Below are 23017 nucleotides of genomic sequence, written 5' to 3'. Positions count from 1 at the left end.
CAACAGCATTGAAAAGAACAAAATATTTAGGAATAAGTTTAACAAGTGTAAAACTTATACTCTGAAAGTTAAAAAAAGTATTGAAGGATATTTAAGATCTAAATGAATGGAAAGCCATTTGAGGTTTGTGAATTGAAAGACTTAATATTAAGATGGCAATACTTCCTAAATTGATCTACAGATTCAACGCAATCCCTATGAAAATCCCAGCTGCCTTCTTTGCAGAAAGTGACAAGCTGATCCTAACATTCATATGGAAATGCAAGGGACCCAGAATAGCCAAAACAATCTTGAAAAAGAACAAAGTTGAAGCACTCACACTTCCTGATTTCAAAACTTACTACAAAGCTACAGTAATCAAGATAGTATAGTACTGGCATAAGGATAGACATACAGATCAATGGAATAGAATTGAGATGCCAGTTGTTCTTGACAATGATGCCAAGACAGTTCCATGGGAAAGAATAGTCTTTTCAACAAATGATGCAGGGATAATTGAATATCTACATGCAAAAAGACTGAAGTTTGGACTGCCACTTCACACCATATACAAAAATTAACTCAAAATGGATCAAAGACTTAAATACAGCATCTAAAACCATAAAACTCCTAGAAGAAAACAAGCATAAATCTTTGTGACCTTGGATTAGGCATTTTTTAAAGATATGACACCAAACACACAACAAGAGAAAAAGTAGATGAATGGATGTCATCAAGTTTTTTTAAATTGTGTGCTTCAAAGGATAGCATCAGTAAGTGAAAACATAACCCAGAGAATGGGAGAAAACATTTGCAAAGCATGTATTTGATAAGGGGTTAGTATCCAGAACATTCATAAACTGATAAGGGCTTAGTATAAAGAACACACATAACTCAACCATAAAGATATAAATAACCCAATTAAAAAATGGGCTAAGAATCTGAATGAACATTGTTCTAAAAAGATATATAAATTGCTGATAAGCACATGAAACAATGCTCAACATCATTAGCCACTGAGGAAATGCAAACCAAAACCACAATGAGTTATCACTTCACACGCACTAGGATGGCTACAATTAAAGAAATAATAGGGGCTCCTGGGTGGCTTAGTCGTTTAAACATCCAACTTCAGCTGAGGTCATGATCTCACAGTTGGTGAGCTTGAGCCCTGCGTCAGGTGAGCTGGAGCCCCATGTCTGGTGAGCCCCGCTTCTCTCTCTCTCCCTCTCTCTTCCCCTCCTGGGATTCTGTCTCTCTCCCTCTCTGTTCCTTGATCACTTGCATCCTCTCTCTCTCAAAAATAAAAAATTAAAAAGAAAAGAATGGGGGGAGAAGTATAAATAAAATAAAAAAACAAAAAATAATAAAAGTAAGAATATGAAAGAATTAGAATCCTATTTTTAGAACTAGAATTAGATTTCTAAAAATAAAAATCCTAAGAAAGTTAAAGTGGTATAGTTCCTGTGAAAAACAGTCTGGCAGTTCTTCAAAAAGTTAAACACAGAGTTATCATATGATCCAGCAATTCCACTCTTAGGTATAGACCCAAGAGAAATGAAAACATACACCCACTTGAGAACTTGTACATCAATGCTCATCGCAGCATTATTCATAAAAAACAAAAGTGGAAACAACCCAAATGTCTATCAATGGATAAATATATATATGAATATGTATTAATAATTAATAATAGTATTAATATACTTATGTAATAGAATATTGTTCGGCAATAAAAAGCAATGAAGTAGTGATACATGTTACACAACATGGATGAGCCTTGAAAACACTGTTAAGTGAAAGAAGCCAGTCACAAAGACCATATATTGTATGATCATATGTGTATGAAATGTCCTGAATAGGCAAATCTGTAGAGACAGAAAGAGGATTAATCATAGACAGGCAGGGTGGGAGTGGGGGGAGGTTGGGAAAAAATAGGAAATGACTGCTAATGCGTGTGGGTTTTCTTTTTGGGGTGATGAAAATGTTCTAAAACTTACTGTGGTGATGGTTACACAACTTTGTGAATATATAAAAATTACTGAATTGTACAGTTTAAAGGGGTGAATTTTATGGTATATTAATTACATTTTAATTAAAAAAAATAAATTTAAAAAGTTACCATACGACCCAGCTATTACACACTTTGGTATATACCTAAACGGAAATTAAAACATTTGTCTACACTGGGGCGCCTGGGTAGTTTGATCAGTTGGATGTCTGACTCTTGATTTTGGCTTGGGTCATCAAGTCCCATGTTGGGCTCCATGCTGGCATGGAACCTGCTTGGGATTCTCCCTTTCTCTCCCCTTCTCCCGCTCCCCCCACTCGTGCTCTCTCACTCTCTATCTACAAAATTTTAAAAAACAAAAACAAAAAAACCCCAAAAAACCCATTTGTCTACACAAAAACTTATATACAGATGCTCAGAGAGCAATATTCAAAATAGCCAAATTGTATGCAACTGATACAAACAAAATGTTGTATATCCATACACCAGAATATGATTCTGCAATCAAAGTGAATGAAGTATGGATGATCCTTAAAAATCTTATGTTAAGTGAAGCAAGCCACTCCCAAAAGACCACATATTCTATGACTATATTTATATGAAATACAGGTTATGGTTGCCTAGGGCTAGAGAAGGGGGTGGGAATGGGGAGTGACTGCTAATTGGTATGGAGTCTCTTTTTGAGGTTGATAATAATGTTCCAAAATTAGATTGTGGTGATGGTTGCACAACTCTGTGAATATACTAAAATCTACCGAAATGTACAGTTTACATGAGTGATTTTTATGGTATGTGAATTAGATCTCAATAAAGCTGTTAAAAAAACTCAGAACTGTAAACCTTAAAAAAGACAGAGGCAGAAGAACCTTTAAAAATAGTATTAAGAAGGCTAAATCTCACAGTGCAAACACAGAACAAAAAGGGCACTTTCAAATACATTCAGAACAAAAAGCTGAATGAGGAAGAAATAGGTCTCTGCCCTGTGCCAGCAGTATAATAATGATATATGACAGAGGTAAAATTCCTCAATTACTATTTTTGCTTCTGCATCCTCAGTTCCCCGGAGGGAACTGAAGCCCAATATGAGTAAAGGGGTAGTAAGTGAGAACTGAACTACTTTAACAGGAGTTCAAATATCTTGGGCCAGAGGAATTATTACCAAGAAAAATGAGAGTAATTTCAAATAAGAATGCTGAAGCTATGTCAATGATCTTTGAGGAAGCACAGAGAAAGACATCCCAGAAGACTGGACAGATGCAATTTCAATTTTCGAAAAAAAAAAAAAAGAGGTATAAGTTAATTCTATAAATTATAGACCAGTAAGTTTGATGTAAGTCTTCTAGATTATTATGGGACAGAATATTACAGGGATGGCTTGCAAGAACCTAGGAATGGAAGAATAAATGCTAGAAGCCAGCTTGAATTCACAAAGTCAATTTAGTCTAATCCTTATTTCTTTTTTTTTTTTTTTTGAAAATTTTTTAGAGAGCACGTGTGAGTGTGGGGAGAGAGACAGAGGAAAAGAGAGAGAATCCCAAGCTAAGTGTAGAGTCCAACACAGGGCTCAATCTCACAACCCTGAGATCATGACCTGAGCTGAAACCAAGAGTCAGATGCTCAACTGACTGAGCCATCCGGGCGCCCCTATTTCTTTTTTGTACTGTTACTGAACTGGTAGCTATGAGAAATATGGCAGACATAGTATACCTGAACTGTGGCAAGGCATTTGGCAAAATCTTTTATGAGATCCTTAGGTACAACACTGAGAAATAGGAGCTGGTTGTTAATTTTTGTTACCTAGATTAATAATCATTTGAAAGATCATTCCCAAAGCATGCAGATTACCAGGCCACTATCATGCTAGACAAATTTGTCTAATAGCATACACCACGGGGTTCTTTCAGCCTTAGGAGCTTCATTGTGTATATCCAACAACTTAAATGAACATCTGGAAACCATGCTGATGAGGTTTATAAGTGACAGTGTCTGAGAAGGACAGTGAATGCTTCAGATGACAGAATCAGGATACTGATTTTAATCATAAGTAGTTGGGGTTTAAAGCAGAACAAAAACTAAAACTTGCCTGGACCAGATGAAATCAAACCCAGGGCCAGATCCAAATCTCATCCCTACATTAGAAAATGAGTGTAAGGGAAAGAAACAATGTTTCACTATTTCTGAAATCAGCCTCAAACCTGAATTGCAGCTACCTTTAGAATACGACCTGAAATACTTCAGTCAAGGCAGCAACAACACAGTAAGAGTACTGCAAATTTTCATCTACAACTGTGGCCTTAATTTCTCTCACCCTCTTTTAGACGGTCTCCTTCAGCCTTGGTTTTCTTCTGTCTTTCTGATCCGGCAAGGTCTACAAGATGCAATTTGGAACGAAAACTGCTATTCCTGTGATGACAAGAAGACACCAATGAGAATGGTACGTGAGCTTGAAGGCAGCTGAGTGTCAAAGCTGACCTGCTGGCTCTCATGTTCTTCCAAGTCAGCCCAAATGGCTCCACTGGCTACCAGTACTCAGAGTACTGATCTCCAAGGAATTGTCAATCAGCCAAAGAAGCAACTTAACACTCAACTTCAGTTGAACTAAGTTAAAAATGTTGACTCTTGAAGCTGTAACTGTAACTTACTTGTCGCTTTTCTTTCTTTGTTCGACGGAGATTGTAAAGATGGCATGAGATCGGGATGACTGGGAGTTCATAGCTGTGGAGGCCACAGTCCTACAGTTGTTACCCTGTTCCAAACAGGAAACGGTATCCAGAGCAACTAAAACAGTCTTCTCGGTGAGTCCCACAATCTAATTCAGAGAAAGAAAAAAATTTCCTTAAGATTCAACTTTATTTACTTATTTTAGATTCTACTTTAAATACTTTATCAGAGATACAGGGATTGGTAGTTTAAAAAAATAATGCTTTCGTGTTCCAATAGAACCTCAATAAATAGAACCGTTGTGGTAATGAGGACTGTTTGACTAGCAACTCTGTGATCACTGCAAACCAAGGTCTCTAATCTCCCCTAGGGACTTCCAAAACAAGGGTACCAGACAATACTGGAGCTAGAAGAGATCTCTAGATTTTAGGATAAAGCAATGAATAGGTGCCTTCTGGAGAACCCCCAAGTGAAGGTAAGCTTTGGCCCCAAGAAGGGCAACACAAATAGTTATGGTATTTCTCTTTACTACTTTCTCCATGTGACCCTATGATCCTTCGTATACCTCTGACCTGTTTTATACTTCATTTTCACTAGGGGAAATAGCAGGAAAACAGAGTCCTAGGCTTGGTACATATCCACCTGAGAGAATTTGTACAAGTTAAAATCTCTTGGAGTCTCTGAAGATTGCCCTAGATGATTATAATGTCCCTTCTAGCCCAAATATGCTATTATTTTATTACTCCATGGCTCCCAAATCTATATCTGTGGCCCTAATTTCTAGTCTTTCATTTCAAATTACCTGCCTTTTACACTTTGAAAACGGTGAATTGTAAACCAAACTCATCTTTCCACTAACACTGATTCTCTCCACTACTTCTCTACTTCTATCAGTATCTCTGTTCTCAAAACCTCAGATTCACCTTCAATTCTTTGCCTCCCATTTCTCCCTGTCTCATCTATCACCAGCTCCTAGTCATTTTTCTTTTGCCTCCATCACTTCCTTTTCCTTTCCACATCTACTTGCCTAGTCCAGGTGAATCTTACTACATGCGTGAAGAATAAGGCAAAGTTTCTCCAACAGGCCTTCCTCATCTGTCTTCCTAGTCTGTCTCCTTTTCAGTCTACTTCTGTTCAGTCTCCCTAAAATCCTGCTTCCTAAAATGTCACCAAATTACTAAGTTCTGCGCTAAATAATGAGGATCCAAGGAGATTTTTCTTTGAAGTGTATGTATTTATTTTGAGAGAGAGAGAGAAAGAGAGAGCACGTGCGCATACATGAGTGGTATAGGGGCAGAGAGAGAGGGAGAGAGAGAATCCCAAGCAGGCTCCGCACTGACAGCAAACCACAAGATCATGACCTGAGCCGAAATCAAGAGTCTGCTGCCCAACCAAGCCACCCAGGTGCTCCCAAGGAGATTTTTAAGACACTCTTAAACTTCAGGAGCTAACATAGCTGGAGAGATACACACATAAGACAAAATCTTGGTAAAACTGGCCATAGCAATCTCATTTATAAACTGTTCACAGGGATGGAACACATGATGCTTTAGCCTGGCTTCATAATCTGGTCCTAACACATCTATTAATTCTCAACTCAAATCCTCTAATCCAAACAGACCGGTGTAGTCTTATTATCCCCAAGAGTATATTTCCTGTTTTCCTGCTTAAGCTACTCCTTGCTACAAGAATACCCTTACTTCTTTTCTCTACTTATATTCCATCCATCCCATTTGAAGAGTGTTTACAAACTTGTTCTTACCCACTCTAATTTAAGTCAGATACTCACACTTCTTTGTACTGAAAATTTTACCTCAAATAATGCTTGGGATTTAATTCCTGCCTTGGCATGCATATAAAAGATCTTGGAAATGGGCCAAAACCTGGCTCAGTACCAATATTCTTTCTGGCAATAGCACACATTTTGCCCAGGTTTTGTATCCCCACTATCCAAATTGTCTCCCTGTATTCCAAATTTTTCAGGCTTTCAAATAAGTCTGACCTTTCAAGCCTTGCTTTAATACCTGGCTAATGACCAGAAGAAAAAAAATCATAAGCACAGCTGCTCCTCATGTACCTGTACCCTAAACCTTCAACTTTCCATGCAGGGAAGAGAGGAAGGAAAAGGAGATGGGTAAGATACTATTTTACCAATTTTTCCCAAGTTATATAGACTCATCCGCTTCCAGCCTTGGATTCTCCACCCCTGAATACTCAAGCTGGAGCTAGATCTAAGCTGTATATGTTTTTGATTCTACCTTCTGGATTTGGTCCACTCCCGTATACTAAACTCCCAACCTTGCCTTGAATTTTCTGTTCAGCTCCTCATCCCGCATCTAAACCATATGACAGAAGCCTCTCATGTAAGTGATCTCTTCTTCCTTTGGTACTTATGGATTTTAAATTTTTTTATATTATTCACCCTTTTTCCTTTTTAAATATCATCCCAATGCCTAGCACAATGTCTGTTACAGTGCTGTCCCAACAAATTTTCTGTGACCATGGTTATGTTCTATATCTGTGCTGTCCTACAGTAGCCACCAGCCACATATAGCTAGTGGGCACTTGATATGTGGCTGGTGTGACGAAGGGACTCAATTTTAAATTTCATTATATTTTAGTTCATTTAAGTTTAAATAGCCATTTGTGGCTAGTGGTTACTGTACTAAATAAATAGCCTGGTCTTAGGACTCTGTAAATAATAAATATTTAATTGATTGATATTAACATTCCTTCAAGAGGTAACAGGAAGATAACCCTCAGTTTGTTCTCTGTATTTAAGAGTATCTTATGGTTTGCCTCCCTCCCTGTTTTTATCTTATTTTATTAGGGGAGTGGAATGGGGGGATTGGGCTAAATGAGTGATAGGTATTAAGGAGGGCACTGGGTGTTATATGTAAATGATGAATCACCAAATTCTATTCCTGAAACCAGTACTGCACAATATATTAAAGAATTTAAATAAAAATGAGAAATAGGTAACAAGAAGACGATAAAACTTCCTTCCCCACAAGAGCTCCCATTTAGGAATTCTAGATTAACAAAGGGAATTAAGATCCCACAAAACCCGAAAGACTGAGATGTCAGTAGTCATTTAAAACCACAGTGGCAAATAAAAGATATGTAAATGTTAGTGGTGGCCAACATTTTTCAGTAACATTAAATGAGAGACAAACACACCTTTATGCCTTCCTTAGGATCTTCCCGTATATTTATTTGAGAGGCTTTCTCACGAGACGGGCATAGAAGATCCAAGATTTCTTCGTTGTAAATCTGGTATTGTTAAAAATAAAGTGGCAAACACAAGATGTTAATAGTGGTAATCTTGGGTGACTTTTAAAATTCTTTGTGACTTCCTGTATTAAAAATATTTCACAACACTTTATTCTTATAATAAAGAAAAGGACTTTAATTCTACATGTAACCATTTGATACTTACAAGAATGAATTCACATATTAGTTGTAACAAAATCGAGACTGCTCTTAAGACAGTTTCTTGGGAATACTGGACACAATGAAAAGTTACATGGGTGCCCAAATTCAGTTCTTTGATGGTGGCATGACAGTATCACCTTCCTGATTATTAAAATGTAAGTAAAGGGTCCTTATTGGAGGGGGGAAATGAAAAACAAACAGGAGAAGTGGCAACCAATATTTCAACAACCAGAACTCTAAGAACTTAGAACAGTGTTTAGAAGATAGTAAGCACCATATTTGTTTGCTATTATGGCTGTCGCTACTATTTAACATAGGAAGTTCTTAAGTAATTTTTACATTTGATTACCTTGACCACAACTGGGTTAATCAAGATATTCAAGAAGGCTAATCTTAATGATGTTTAACTCCCCATCTTCCAACTCCACACCTCCTATACATATTAAGATTCAACTCCAGGATGAAGTATTCACATACAATATATAATTGCATGCTTAAATTATGTAAGTTTAATTATTGCTTATTAAAGATATCACTACTAGGGAACTAACCAACTAGTTTCCCAGAAGCCACAAATTTCTTAAACATAGGTTTGATGTCATAGGTTAGATATAACTGGCCCATCTACTTGTATAGTGATATTCACTAGAATGAAAACCCCACAAGGGTAGGGATCTTTATGTTTTGTTCATTGATATATCCTAAGTACCTAGAACAGGTCCTGTAACACAGTAGGTATTTAATAACTATCTGTTGAATAAACACATTCTATTATCACACACACAGCTCAATACTTCACCCACTTTTTATGACACTCTTCCTGAAACTAGAAGCATTATCACTTAGGCTTCAAAATAATAAAGGGAAATCAGATATTTTTCTGCATACTCTACAGGGAATCAGCAGTGGAAGCCAAACTGGAATTAAAGAATTCCTATTATCTTTTTATACGGCAATGCCAACTCCTCTAACAATCAGATTAAACAGACTCTTCTGACAAGAAAAGAACTGGGTGGGAGCCAGATCCAACTGAGCCAGTAAATTTTCTCTATCAATTTATTAAAATGTAATTTACTAAAAATGCAATTTACTAATTTGAGTCATGCCAGGAAAAACATGATTTGGATTTATTTTTTCCACCCAAGTTACATTTGAATTCTGTATAATTAAAGATAAATCATTTACCTCCAAGTATGATACTTTCAGAGTAAATTCGATGTCACTCTTTTTATCAATTTCTTTGAAGAGCAATTGTATTACCCTAGGAATAACCCCAACTGTTGGTTCATTCTCTTGCTCTGCAGTGTATGCACCTCCCATTGAATAGGTTTTTCCAGAGCCAGTTTGCCCATAGGCCAGGACGGTTGCATTGTATCCTGGCAAAACAGAAGTCACATACATAGTGGTGTTTAAATATTTTCAACCAATCAATATACTCAACTTCTTTCAGCAATTATTTGCAACAAAATTGAGACTGCTCTCTTAAGACAAGGGTCTCTTAGGACTAGCAGACATACAGAAAACTTAGATGGGTGCCATGATTTTGCATTAGTCCAAATAAGCAAAGAAAAAAAATACCAACTCCAGAATATGTGCCCCTCTTTGTGGCCCTTAAAAGCTAGGAAGTAAAACATTTATTTAGTTAGTTATTTAAATGTTATTTTTGAGAGAGCAAGAGCAAGCGAGCAGGGGAGGGGCAGAGAAAGAGGGGGACAGAATCTGAAGCAGGCTCCAGGCTCTTAGCTGTCAGCACAGAGCCTGATGTGGGGCCCTGATGTGGGGCTTGAACTCATGAACCATGAGATCCTGACCTGAACTGAAGTTGGACGCTTAACCGACTGAGCCACCCAAGTACCCCAAAGAAGTAAAACATTTAAAGATATGAATGAGGTAATAAAGGTGGCCCAGTCACTGTCAAAAAGCCATTCAGAGCTTTATAATTCTACTTCTAGCAATTCTAAATTATGGGAATTAAATGAAAGTCTTAGAAGTTGCATAAATAGAAGGAATTCCAACATACATGTTTTTGATTACCAGTCTTCATCTGAAAAGGCAACAAAGTGGATTTTTTACAACCAATGAAAGCATCCACTCCCTATTTAAACTCTCAGTGCATCTGGACCATATTATCAGGCTCCTTATAGACATGTCATCATTTAAGTATGATTTAATGTGATATAGGTTCTTGGCCTTTTTTTTTTCTTTTTAAAAGAACTTGTACGTCTAAATGAAGACCTTGATATTCTGAAAGATCATAAGATGTTAAATCAAGATTTCCACTGTAATAAATAGCTAGCGTCAACTGGCACAACTACAGGGCAAAAACATAACATTCTGTAATCATCTACAATACCACAGATATGTGTATATAGTAGTAACTGGGGAAACCAAGTTTCAGTACTTTTTCCAAAATATTCAGGGCTCTCTGGTATTGGGAATTCAGAGTAGAAGAGGATGTCACTGAGCTGAGTGAAAAAATATTGGCTTTGCCTTTGCAACTGAGAGCAATGTTAATCAAACATATACATATTAGAATCGCTACCTACTTTATATTGCCTCTAAAGACTATAATTTGATTCTTATAGTTTCCCAAGTTAAGATAAAAGTAGAACTATAGTGCTCTTACTAAACCGTGAAGGTACATTCTGAGGAAGATGACCAGATGATGAAGGGCCTGGGAACCATACTGTTTCTGGAATAACTAAAGGAAAGGAGGGATGGTTAATTAGAAGACTTAGATAGAATCATATAATTGTCTTCCAAATGTGTAAATAGGAAAAAGTTTAACTTTATAGTGGAGAAGCCTCGCAGACAACACTGTAATCAAATGATCAAAATGAACATCGGCAGTAACGAAATAAGTCATCATGTGCTGCTTGATAAGATTCAAAGGAAAGAATACAGCACCACTTCTGTGATATTCCTACTGAAGATATGCAACCTGAATCTAATCATAACATCAGACACACCAAAACTGATAAACAGTTTACAAAATTACTGGCCTGTGATCTTCAAAAAAAGACTGGAAAAACTTTAAAATGAAACAGACTATACGGAAGCAGTACAACTATATACAATAAGTGCTTTTAAATGAGATCCTTTTACTCTAGAGGACATTATTGGGACAATTAGTGAAACTTGAAAGAAGTGTGAGGACTAGATGGTAGTAATACAGCAATGCTTATTTCATGATTTTGATCTTTATATTGTAGTTATGTAGGAGGAAGCCCTTGATTGTAGCCAATATACATACACATTCAGGGTGCATTAGGTCAACAATTCATCTCAAATGATAGAGGAAAAAAAGTTCTTTATGCTGTTTTTGCAACATTTCTATAAGTTTGAGATTATTGCTTTAATATTTTAAAAAAATTTTTTAAGTTTATTAACTTATTTTGAGAGAGACAGAGAGAGAGAGAGAGAGAGAGAGCGTGCAGGGGAGGGGCAGAGAGGGAGGGATACAGAGAATCCCAAGCAGGCTCTGCACTGACAGTGCAGAGCCCAACTCAGGTCTTGAACTCACAAGCCACAAGGTCATGACCTGAGCTGAAATCAAAAGTCCAATGCTTAGCCAACTAAGCCACTCAGGTGCCCCTGATTTAATATTGAAAAAATGTAAAACAGTGTTCAGTGTGTCCTGAGCCATAACATCATTTAAAAAAGTGGGGAAAAAAACACGTGAATAGCTGTTGCCTGTAAGAAGGCTTCTACTTACCTAGAGGGATGAACTAACATCACTGGAAATTATAGGGAAGCAAATTTCATCTCAATATAATCTAACCCAATTAGAGTTGTCCAAAATCCAACCAATAGGACCCCCTATTGCGAGTTAGTGAGTTCCCTATCCCTATTTAAAAGAATTTTAAATAGATGGTGTAAGTTCACTTACAGATATTGCTGGAAAGTATTTTTCTTTGGATACAAAGTAAGACTAGGTGATGTACAAACATGCCTTTCATCTTTAAGGGACTGGTGTGCCATGCTTCTACTTCTATGTAGATCACTGCTTTGAATCCTGAATAACCTCTGTACTAAAATAACAATAATTAGGGGTGCCTGGGTGGCTCGGTCGGTTGAGTGTCCTTTTGGCTCAGGTCATGATCTCACCGTTCTTGAGTTTGAGCCCCATAATGGGATTGCTGCTGTCAGCACAGAGCCCACTTCGGATCCTCCATCCCTCTCTCTCTCTGCCTCTCCCCTACTCACTCTCTCTCTCTCAAAAATAAACATTAAAAAAAGAATAACAATAATTAGACACCTCTCAGACATTGCTCCCTTCTTTAGAACCCTGCTATGGTCTTCAACAACACTAAAGCCTTAGCTTCTTTAATAAAGATTATTAACTGGTCAGAGTATTCGGGGGCTTTAGAAAATATCCTTCTTCACCTAAGGATTCTACTCATCATTCAAGACCTATCTCAAAGATTCCCTGTGTTGTGAAATTCACCCTTAATCCCCTGGCAATATTAGTGCCATCCTTTAGGTTATCATACCACTTTGAAAACAGTGCTACTTCTATAGGAGGATTGAGTCTATTATGCATTTTTAACTGTTAAAATGTCTTTTCTTAGGAGTGCCTGGGTGGCTCACTGGGTTAAGCGTCCGACTTCCACTCAGGTCATGATCTCACAGTTGGTGAGTTCAAGCCCCACATCAGGCTCTGTGCTGACAGCTCAGAGCCTGGAGCCTGCTTTGGATTCTGTGTGTGTGTGCCTCTCTCTGCCCCTCCCCGACTTGTGCTCTCTCTCAAAATTCAAATGTAAATAAACATTAAAATAAAATAAAGTGTCTTTTCTTAAAGGTAAGTGCAAAAAGGTTAAAATTTTTTATGTATTTAAAATTATGTATGTAGTCATCCACTTCCACCCCTACTCCTGGACTTTGAACTCCTCCAGGGCCTGGAAGCTATATGATCTTTCTCTGAATCCCTCAACAGGCTTTGCAGTACCTGGGCCTTAAGTAGGTTGGTATACCGATCATCTTCAGCACCCATAAAAGAACTTAGAATCTAATGGAGTTCCAGGACAAACAAACAAAAAATGTATATACAAGGCAAAGATGAGCAGAACCACCTACAACAAATACAGTATCAAACTACTTTCAAGCGTACAGACTTTCACAAATGACACTGGGTTAGTTCCTAGGCTGTGGGCTTTTTGAAGGCAGGGCTCATGTTTCATTTGTTCCTACATTTGCAGCACCAAGGCACAGTGCCTGACATAATACACGCTCAAGAAGGAGTAGAAATTACATAGCCTCACCTTTAAATACGCCTTTTATGAGTGGTGCTACTGCTGTATTGAAGACTTCTTCCTGTTCAGTAGAGGGGTCAAACACAAAATCGTAGGTAAAGGATTTGTCAGTACCAACCACCACCTAGAGAAGGCAAAGAACAAGGAGTAAGAAAAAAAAAAATGAAAGGCAAGACCACGCTCCTCACTGCCATTTGGCCCCAGCTGTTCAGAGGCCAGCCCAGGACTCGCCTACGCACCTGTGGCTCCCCGGGTACGAAGGAAAGGCACATCTGGCAGCCCTCACTAATCTCTTTGGGGACCAGAGGGCGACATCGCAATGCCACTCTTACTGGAATTCCCTTCACCTCTTCCTTCATGATCCTACCGCAGCACCGTCTCTGAGGGGAGAAAAGAAGACACTTGCTGATGAATTTTGGTAGGTCAGGAGGGGTGGGAGTTCCGGTCCTCCTCGGAGGGTGGGATGGATTGGTTACGGAACTCAGCAGTAGCGGCGGCAGCCTCCCCATCCCAGGGGGGATCGCTGCCTCAGGAAAGTCACTGTCCCTCAGACAGGGCAGCCCGTCAGCCCGACACTCTGAAGAGAGCGAAGTAGAGCCTGAAATGAAAAGGAAAGCCCCCGGCGGAGATGACGACAAAGAACCAAAGCCCCACGGTACCAGGAAAGGCAGATCCTGAGCTAAGGTGTGCCCCTTCACTCACCGAACTGAACGTCCCTTCCCCTATCTCCCGCCGCCCTATCTCAGCCGGAGCTTTAACCGCCAAGTTTCAAATCGGTCCCTGAGACGCCAGCCAATCTAAGCACAGACAGCTTGCGGGCACAGCACACACGTCGGCGCGCGCAGGAAGACGCTTTGGGAAGGGGCGGGCCTGCGCGCCGCACCCTGAACCCGCCCTTTCCGACCCATCTGAGCATCCGCTTCCGGCTTCCAGAGTGAATTGGCGGCGAGCGGAGGCTGAAGTGCCGGAGGCCTGCGGGTGGGTGAAGTGGTACGGCATTTGCGCGTCGTGTACGTGGGACTCAGGCAGGATGCGGGGCGGAGACCTGGAAGGTGGCTGGTGGTGAAGGAAGGCTCGATCTGGGGACCCCCACCATTACTGATCACATGTAGGGAATGTGGGAGCGGTGCCTTGCCCCGAGCCCCTGTGGACAGTTGGAGTCAGCCCTCCCTTGGACTCCCAGAATAGACAGATCTTTTTAGATGCTCCCGATTTCCTGTTCTCTAGAATGAAGATGGTAACATTTATTTGCAGTATTGTTGTGAGAAAGGAGATCATCTCTATGGATTACCTAACCGGTTGCTTGGCATCCAGATCTTAAGCAAAGTTAAAAGTTTTCTTCCATCTTTTTTCTTCCTTCTCTCTCTCAATCTTTATCACCTAGAAGTGGGCTGAGTGCATAGACCAACAGCCTTGGGACGGATTGGGGTTGTTTTCTGGAGCTTGCTGGACTGCTTTTTGAACCTTTTTTTTTTAATGTTTATTCGTTTCTGAGAACGAGAGAGAGCACAAGCGGGGGAGGAGCAGAGACAGAGAGAGGGAGACACAGAATCCGAAGCAGGCTCCAGGCTCTGAGCTGTCAGCACAGAGCCCAACGCGGGGCTCGAACTCAAACCATGAGGTCGTGATCTGAGCCAAAGTGGGAAGCTTAATCGACTGAGACACCCAAGCGCCCCTGCTTTTTGAACCGTTTTTATCAGCTTTGAGTCACCCTTCCTTCCATTCAGGGCTTTGCTGGAGATGGACAGCCGGATTCCTTATGATGACTACCCGGTGGTTTTCCTGCCTGCTTATGAGAATCCCCCGGCATGGATTCCTCCTCATGAGGTGGGAATGCTTGAGTAGGGGGTTTATCCCTTTGGGCATGAGATGATATGTGAAAGGTAGGATGGTGGGGTTAGAAAAAAGCTCAGTGGAGAGTGAATTCTAGCCTTTGTTGTAGCCAGGGGACCCAGAAGTTGGATTCTGAGCAACTGGGCCCATTGGGGACTTCTTATGTTATTGTCCTGTCACAGTTCATTCACACCAGAGAATTCTGGAAATTCAGAGCCTTAGTTTCTATCTTGTCAAGGTAAAGATATGGGGAGCTACTGGGCTGTTGACATTTCCCCGTGCTATCCATCTGCCCATTTGGACAGTGTTATCTGTTCTACTTAAAACTGAGTCCATGACGACACCTTTTCCTGACTTCAGGGTGATACATTTATATTCAAGATGAAGGTGAGTGTAAAATCTAAGGCTGGTAGTAAGATTTCTGTGGTTGCTATGTCTTGCAGAGGGTATACCACCCAGACTACAACAATGAGTTGACCCAGTTTCTTCCCCGAATCGTCACACTGAAGAAGCCCCCTGGAGCTCAGGTGAGCTTAAGGAACAGTTGAGTCTTATTCCAGGCTAGCTCTGTCTGTACCAGGCCCAGAAGTTGACAGTGGTTGAGGAGATGGATGGTAAATCTGGTAGGGAGGTAAGGAAGCTTTTTAATGGGCAGAAAATCTGAGATACCACTTCCACAACTTCGACTTCTCTCTGAGGAAGGAACACGTAAGCCAAGCTATCATGTATAGTTACGCTATTAGATGTTTTTGTGTTTGTGGTCTATATTGAGTCACCTCCCCTTTTTGTGCCCTTGCAGTTGGGATTTAATATCCGAGGAGGAAAGGCCTCCCAGCTAGGCATCTTTATCTCCAAGGTATGTGTGCCTGGTAAGCGACCATATTGCTACTTCCCTTTGTTAAAGTTATCAGAATGCAGAATCCTGATGTCCTAAAGCCTGGGAGAAGGATGATTCAGTAGACTTACAGAAGGGGCATAATGGGGACACCCTTTCCCATTTAAAACTTCTCACCCAGCAAACCCTCTGTTTCCCTACACTGTCACACACACAAAAACAATAGCACCTTACATTTGAAGAACACTTAATTTTAATTACAGCCTTTGAAATGATGTCACCTCAATCTTACATATTCTCTCTTTACCAACAAACAGGTAATTCCTGACTCTGATGCACATCGAGCAGGACTTCAGGAAGGGGACCAAGTCCTAGCTGTGAATGATGTGGATTTCCAAGATATTGAGCACAGCAAGGTGAGCACAGCATTTGTGCTGTGGTGAGGCAAGAAGCCATCCCCGGTAGGAAGGTTAGACAGGATTAGACTGATCTGTAACTTGATCAGAAGGAAGCTCTGCTGGGGTGCCTGGGTGGCTCAGTCGGTTAAGCATCCAACTTCGGCATGGGTCGTGATATCGCGGTTCGTGAGTTTGAGCCCTGTGTTGGGCTCTGTGCGGGCAGTGTGGAGCCTGCTTGGGATTCTTCTCTCTCTCTCTCTCTCTCTCTCTCTCTCTCTCTCTCTCTCTCTCTCTCCCTCTCTCCCTCTCTCCCCCTCCCTCTCTCTCCCTCTCCCCCATCTCCTATTCACGCTTTCTTTTAAAATAAATAAACTTTTAAAAAAGGAAGGAATCTCTGCTGATGAAGTATACTAGGAAGAAGCAGCTATTAGTGACCCAGAAGGTTGGAGTGGCCAACTTTCTCCTGTTATGATACTGTCCTGGGTCATATCTCTTCATTTGTACAAGCTGCTGTGTTCCTTCCAGGCTGTTGAGATCCTGAAGACAGCCCGCGAAATCAGCATGCGTGTCCGCTTCTTTCCTTACAGTAAGTGCCACTCTCTTTTTTACTTACCTGGCAGGGCCCTGGGTAGGAACTCTTTAAATACTGATTACTAAAGGCTCCACAAGTTGGGGAAGGGGACTTGGGAGCTCAGGCCTATAAATAACCTACTCGTTCCTTCCTTTCCTTTCTTCTTTTCCTCAGATTATCATCGCCAAAAAGAGAGGACTGTGCACTAGAGAGTTGCAGCCCATAGCCCTCCACATTGAATCTTCTAGGATAAGCTGACTAGGCCTCAGGGAAGCCTCTTGGGAAACTCTAGTCTTGGCCCCACCCTAGCAGAGCAGAGTGGAGAGGATGGGGACACAATGACGCCCTGCCCCAAACCAGCTAGCCATCTGCATTACCCAAACTGTACTGCAGTTTTTGTTCCCTAGTGTTCTAGATAAGCTTCATTCCCTGAAAGAAGGATGATGATACCTAGGTATAGCATGTGGAGAATCCCGCTAGAAAAGGCAACTGACATTTATTGAATACCATGTGCGAGACAATTATGCATAAGTCATATTGTTTTCATTAGCATATAGAAACCAAAAGAAAAACGAATCTCGGGGGCCTTCCACCCCATCTACCTGGCCATCTCATCCCATCCTTGCACTACCAGTCTCATACACTCTGGAGACTCCCTGGGACTGTTCCCCCTGCCCCATCCTCTGCCAAAAAAAGTAAAAGGCAATGCTGAGGAAATGCTGGTTTGACTTTTGGATGATACTGACTGGGTTTGCAATGCTGTTGAGTCCAAAACAAAAGTTCTTCCAAAGAGAGGAAAGCCAGTGCAAGTAACAGCAACACTATACCTACTTCACAACCATCTCTATCTGGCCAGTCCATTAGGGAGGCCCGGAAACCTTACCTTCAGTGTAACTGAGGAATGGTATAGGGTTAGGGGTACTGGAGGAAGCAGCGCCCCTTTCCTCATGAGCTTTGGACGTTTCTCTGCTGGGATGGTATTAATGTCATTATCTTCTCCTTCCCCAGATTCTTGGATCTGGTACACAAATGAAGGGGGAGGTTTGGATGCATTGCTTTCAGGGACAGCACTAAGAAATTGGTTCCCAATTTCTACCTTGTAGGTTGAATGGTACTGTTGACCTCCTTGTCTTCTTTACTCCAGCCCCCAAATAACCTGCCATGTTCTTTGTTGCCAGTCCGTTGTTAGATATTCCAGGCCACACCTTATACCATTTCCGTTGGCATGTTTAAAATACCCATTCAGAAGAAAGTTTTCTAATGAGATATGGGGTGAAGTACCCCATAATGAAAGTCCCAAATTTCCCTTGAAAGAAGCTTGGGAAGCTTAATTATGTATTTCCAGGCCCCTCCCTTGGGAGTGATTTTTTTGATCTGAGGTGGAACTTGGAAATCTGAATTTTTAAATCTTCAAATATGGGAAACAGTCCTAAATAGTATATCTCTATGAGGAGTTTCTGGCTTGTTCTATAAATCCCATCAGCTTTACTATGCGCTATTGTCAAGTAGCAACATTCTAATGAGTAGAACTGAAGGTAGAATTATTAGCTGTCTGCTTCCTCCAAAATCCCACTCCTATTCTATGCTCCTATTTGCTGTGCTGCCCCCCAGTGGCCATCTGAAAAACTGGAGGCTCAGATACTTGCCCAAAGGCATATTGGCAGAGTGAGTCTTCTGAATGTTGAGGTCCAAGACTCTCCCTGACTCTCCCTCTGGTGAACGTTTTTTTTTTTTTTACCGTTTATTTATTTTTGAGAGAAAGAGACAGAGAATGAGTGGGAGAGGGGCAGAGAGAGAAGGAGACACAGAACTGGAAGCAGGCTCCAGGCTCTGAGCTGTCAGTGCAGAGCCCGACATGGGGCTCAAACTCACCAGCGGTGAGAAAATGACCTGAGCTGAAGTCGGACGCTTAACCAACTGAGCCACCCAGGTGCCTCTGTGGTGAACAGGTTTTAAGACAACTCATCTAAGTGTGGTAAACGTGCTAAAAAGTCCCAGCAAGGTGCCATGAGCCTAAGAGGCAAAAAGCCTCTGCCCTAAATTGGTTCTCACTTTGAGATACTTGGAATGGTTCTTTGTTGGTACACCAGCATGATAGAGTTGCATTGTAAAGGTACAGGTATAGTGTGGAGAAGACATGAGCAATAACAGGCTGAGGCAAAAGGACCAGTCATTTATTGAGGGTGTAGATAAGAAAACAGTGGGGAATGAACTGTATTGGCCTTTGAGGTATCCCAGCTGTTGTAGATCTGCATCCCCTATAGATATCTTTGAGCAGTAAGAGAAAGTAAGGTGGGGTTCCTGGGCCCTGCAAGAACTTTCCACCCCATAGCTGCAAGAGGCAGTCAAGAAAGAATGATCGCATTTTCAGGGGTTTTGTTTTGTTTTGTTTTTAATTTTATTTTAGAGAAAGAGATAGCATGAGCGGGGGAAATGGGAGAGAGGAAGAGAGAGAATGCCAAGCAGGCTTCATGCTCAGCGTGGAGCCTGATGTGGGGCTTGATCCCATAACACTGGGATCATGACCATAGCTAAAATCAAGAGTAGGACGCTCAACCGACTGAGCCACCAAGGCACCATTCATGGTTTGTTGTGCTCCTAAGTTCAGGAATTGTGTGAAAGCTTAGTAAGTATCCAGGTATTTAAACTGTAAGTTTGAGGGGTGGGGATGGATTACTGGGAAGCCCAAATGCAATAAATTAATCAAATTAGGCAGAGACTAAGTTATGAAAAGGAGCAATAGATTTTGATGCCTGACTCCATGGAGGGCTCCAATTGGATTTCAACCACTGAGGTGTGTGTTAAGGTAAGAGTAATGTGACTGGGGTCAAATCTCAACTATTCCCAGGGAAGCTGCTAGGAGACCCAGAAGAGGAATTCTGATCTTATGTCTGTTGCTTGAAGGCAAACCAGGGAGCTACTTTTGGTTAGTCCCATTTTCCCTTAAATAGTCAGGCTTGGCCATCAACTCAGCAAAGGGTTTGCCTTCTCTGCTTTATACTTCCTGTCCCAGCAAAGCTTGGAGAAAGGATACTCCTCTTCCTTCAGTGGAAATGAATTCTAGATAGAAGGGCAGAAGCCATGTGCTAGAATAGCTATGTGTGTGTGTGTGTGTGAAAGTCCAGGTTCAGAGACAATCCCAGGCCTTTGTACTGCATGATGGGAAAATGACCCTTATACCAACCCCAGTGGGGGGGTAGGTAGGGGGGGTTAGCTAGAGCTAAGAGTGCAACAGAAGTATTATAAAGGGAAATGGGTATTACATATTTTACGTTGTGACCAGTTTTGGCACTGGTGTCAAACATCCCATTGAGGTCTCTGGATTTTTCCTTCCCATTGTCTGCAGAGATTTGTCTGGACAAATGAGAACTGATGTAAGGGACCAGATAGCGGTAAGTGGTAACTCAAAGTGGATACGGATAGATCCTGCTGAGGTATAATGATGCCTCCCCAGGACAGGAACCATAGAAGCCTTTAACCCATCATCTTTCTGGTCCCTGAAACTGGTAACTCCTTCCATGTCAATACAGCACAGTAGACCCTCCCCATAGAGATGGAACCCTAGGTGTGCCAGAAGTTGTAGTTATACCTTACCTTTTGTTGTTCAGATCAATGTTACCCACTAACACGATGATGATGTCATCATCTCTTTCTGTGCATACATCTTGTACCCACTTATGTGTCTCCTTTAAAGCATTGATGTCTACAAGACTGTTGCGGAGAGTTGAAACATTTAGTAAAGGTTTAGAGAAAGTAATGTTCTTGCACTTCCACTCTGCTAGTCTTACCAACCTTCCTATTGTTTCCCTCAATCCCTTTTTCAAATAAAACATGCCATAACAGTCGTGATGTCCTAGACAGCCACAGCCATAGTCGAACCATGTATGTAGCTAGGAATTTAGGCTTCAAGAGCACTCCTGGCCAGCTGTGTCCCATAGCAGCAGCTGAACCTGCATAAGAAAATGTCTAGAAAGGAAAGACACTTGCTTTTTAAAGGCTAGAACTTAATAAAGGAAAAATAAAAAGAACCAAAGGAACAAGGTCCCTTAAAGGTGGCTGCTATGGCCACAAACCAAGTGGCCTACCATCCTTGCACAGGTCTAATCTCAATATACTGTTTTAATTAAGGAAGACCCTATAGAGTAGCAGATTTAAGGATTCAAAGCCTCTTGGATTTTGTTATAGGTGGAGATTAGATGAAGGCAGAGAAAACAAAGCAGGGTTTGGTAATTTGGGGAAGCTTCATATCTTTCTTCCCCTTAATTTTTTTAAGTTTATTTAAGAGCGATACAGAGCGCATGAATGGGAGAGGGGCAGAGAAAGAATCCCAAGCAGGCTTTGAGCTGTCAGTGTAGAGCTGGACGTGGGCCTCCAACCCATGAAACGAGATCATGACCTGAGCCAAAGTCAAGAGCAGGATGCTTAATTAACTAAGCCACATAGGTGCCCCTTGTCTTCCCCTTCTTTATCCACAGATAATCTAGGCTGGTGCTACCCTACTGTTATGAATAGGCCTAAGAGGTTGAGGTTAGTGATATGAGAGTAAACATTCACTATTGATTTCTTAGACAGGAAATCAATTCTAATGATTGCCTGCAAATGAGAATCAGATACTCCACCCCTCTACTTCCAATACCAGGTAGTCTCAGAACCAGAAGTGGAGAATGGCCCTTGAGAAGGTTGTCCTGGCTCAGCTTCTCAGTGCTTACAATAGATAACTGAGAAGAATCCCTAGGTGAACTGGCTGAGGAGTGGGCAAAAATGTATCGTGTGAGGGGCACCTGGGTGGCTCAGTCGGTTAGGCTTCCGACTTCAGCTCAGGTCAGGATCTCACAGTTGGCGCCCCACATCCAGCTCTGTACTGACAGCTCAGATCCTGGAGCCTGCTTGAGATTTTCTGTCTCCCTCTCTCCGTCCCAACCCCGCTTGCGCTCTCTGTCTCTAGAAATAAATAAACATTTAAAAATGTATTGAGTGATGCCTTGGTGGTGAGCTCACCTGGCAGGCGCAGTTGAAGCTGTATGTAGTACGTGCCCCAGTGGGGAGGATGAGCGGTATCCTCCCCACTGTGTGGTAGGTAAGTAGGCCAACCATCACCCTGAGCGAGGAGGAAGTTGGTTTCCCTGACTCTCCCCCACGCTCCATACCATACCGTACCGTCACACCTCACGATCTCCAAAGCCCAACCAGATACCCCCCTCCCTTCTCTGCTTCCCCAGATTTGTGCAGAGACCGTCTCAGTGGTTTCCAGGAGAAGCCTCTGGCTTCCCTGTGGGACTCGCCTGCGAGGGTGGTGAGAGAGATCACCCAGAGCTCTCAGTCCAACCGCTGCTCTTCGCCTTAGGCGCTGCCTCGGGCCTGGGAGCATGGCCACGCCCACAGCTCTTGCGGGGAGGAGAGGTCGGTGATCACCAGAGTGAGGTAGTAGGGTGCTGCGGTGGTAGCGCTGGGGTAGGGATGGCCAGGGCCCTGAGGGAGAGTTGAAGGACCCACGGAGGGTGGGTAGCCTTGGCAGAGGAAAGTCGGGGGTCCTTTAGGGGAAAAGCACACGCTACAGAGTAACCTACTCACTGACAGGGGCAGAAAGTGCTGTTCTCTAGTGCCGTTACCCTCCCGGAGAAGGAAATATCAAAGATATCGCCAGGTATGTCTTGGACAAGCTGATTTATTAGAGCGTTACAGTAGGGCTCCCACACAGAGGCACCAGAGCTTGGTGCTCAGCTTCCCTCATCCCCCTCCGCCGCCAAAGCCTCCTGGCTCTCCTCCCCACGGTGCTCCTGACGAGCGAACTCCTCAATGACTATGTCCTCAGAGCTTGCAAAGCAGAAGAATGGAATGGAGGGTTAGGAACAACTTGCTGGGCATTGTCCACGTTCACTCCCTTTTTGTGATCCCTTCCCTGCTTCCCAGCTCAGATCCTCAGCCCCCTCTCCGTAGCTAACCACTCTGGCTTGTTTCCCTAAGTTCCCTCCCCAACCTTCCAAACACAAAAGTCCCTCCCCACCCACCCTCTAGAGCGCTGGAGGGGAAATAAAAATGGAG

General features: G+C 41.9%; 3 protein-coding genes across 4 annotated transcripts in view; 1 reads left to right on the top strand and 2 right to left on the bottom strand.

The window, feature by feature from the left end:
* The window catches only part of KIF4A (kinesin family member 4A), a 119905-nt gene extending 105777 nt beyond the window's left edge, over nucleotides 1-14128 (bottom strand). Inside the window, exons 1-7 of one of the 2 annotated variants that reach the window (XM_049643914.1) lie at nucleotides 14041-14128; nucleotides 13578-13718; nucleotides 13348-13462; nucleotides 9272-9462; nucleotides 7832-7924; nucleotides 4633-4799; nucleotides 4299-4393 (exon numbers count right to left, since the gene is read on the bottom strand). In XM_049643914.1, coding sequence (XP_049499871.1) covers nucleotides 4299-4393; nucleotides 4633-4799; nucleotides 7832-7924; nucleotides 9272-9462; nucleotides 13348-13462; nucleotides 13578-13697 — 781 coding nt within the window. In that variant the 5' untranslated portion in view covers nucleotides 13698-13718; nucleotides 14041-14128. Of the gene's footprint in view, nucleotides 1-4298; nucleotides 4394-4632; nucleotides 4800-7831; nucleotides 7925-9271; nucleotides 9463-13347; nucleotides 13463-13577; nucleotides 14006-14040 lie in introns of those variants that run through there. The other variant, XM_049643913.1, reaches the window with a different exon arrangement.
* A 96-nt stretch (nucleotides 14129-14224) lies between these two features.
* Nucleotides 14225-17571, top strand: PDZD11 (PDZ domain containing 11). Its single transcript, XM_049643912.1, has 7 exons — nucleotides 14225-14316; nucleotides 15066-15165; nucleotides 15615-15698; nucleotides 15971-16027; nucleotides 16324-16422; nucleotides 16930-16990; nucleotides 17150-17571. The coding sequence occupies exons 2-7, from the start codon at nucleotides 15079-15081 to the stop codon at nucleotides 17182-17184; spliced, it is 423 nt and encodes a 140-aa protein (XP_049499869.1). The 5' UTR covers nucleotides 14225-14316; nucleotides 15066-15078; the 3' UTR covers nucleotides 17185-17571.
* A 4891-nt stretch (nucleotides 17572-22462) lies between these two features.
* ARR3 (arrestin 3) overlaps nucleotides 22463-23017 on the bottom strand; it is a 7053-nt gene continuing 6498 nt past the window's right edge. The window contains exon 12 of the mRNA XM_049643256.1: nucleotides 22463-22789. Coding sequence (XP_049499213.1) covers nucleotides 22693-22789 — 97 coding nt within the window. The 3' untranslated portion in view covers nucleotides 22463-22692. The remainder of the gene's footprint in view (nucleotides 22790-23017) is intronic.

This window comes from Panthera uncia, chromosome X (genome assembly GCF_023721935.1).
Source record: "Panthera uncia isolate 11264 chromosome X, Puncia_PCG_1.0, whole genome shotgun sequence".
In the NCBI taxonomy this organism is placed as follows: Eukaryota; Metazoa; Chordata; class Mammalia; order Carnivora; family Felidae; genus Panthera; species Panthera uncia.
The sequence above is the reverse complement of the archived record's forward strand: the minus strand, read 5'-3'. Positions and strand labels throughout refer to the sequence as shown.

Bases quoted from the DNA above. Each gene is read 5' to 3' on its own strand.
- PDZD11 (XM_049643912.1), top strand. From the start codon at position 15,079: ATGGACAGCCGGATTCCTTATGATGACTACCCGGTGGTTTTCCTGCCT. The intron at 15,166-15,614 runs GTGGGAATGCTT...TATGTCTTGCAG, and splicing joins CATGGATTCCTCCTCATGAG to AGGGTATACCACCCAGACTA. The intron at 16,423-16,929 runs GTGAGCACAGCA...TGTTCCTTCCAG, and splicing joins AAGATATTGAGCACAGCAAG to GCTGTTGAGATCCTGAAGAC.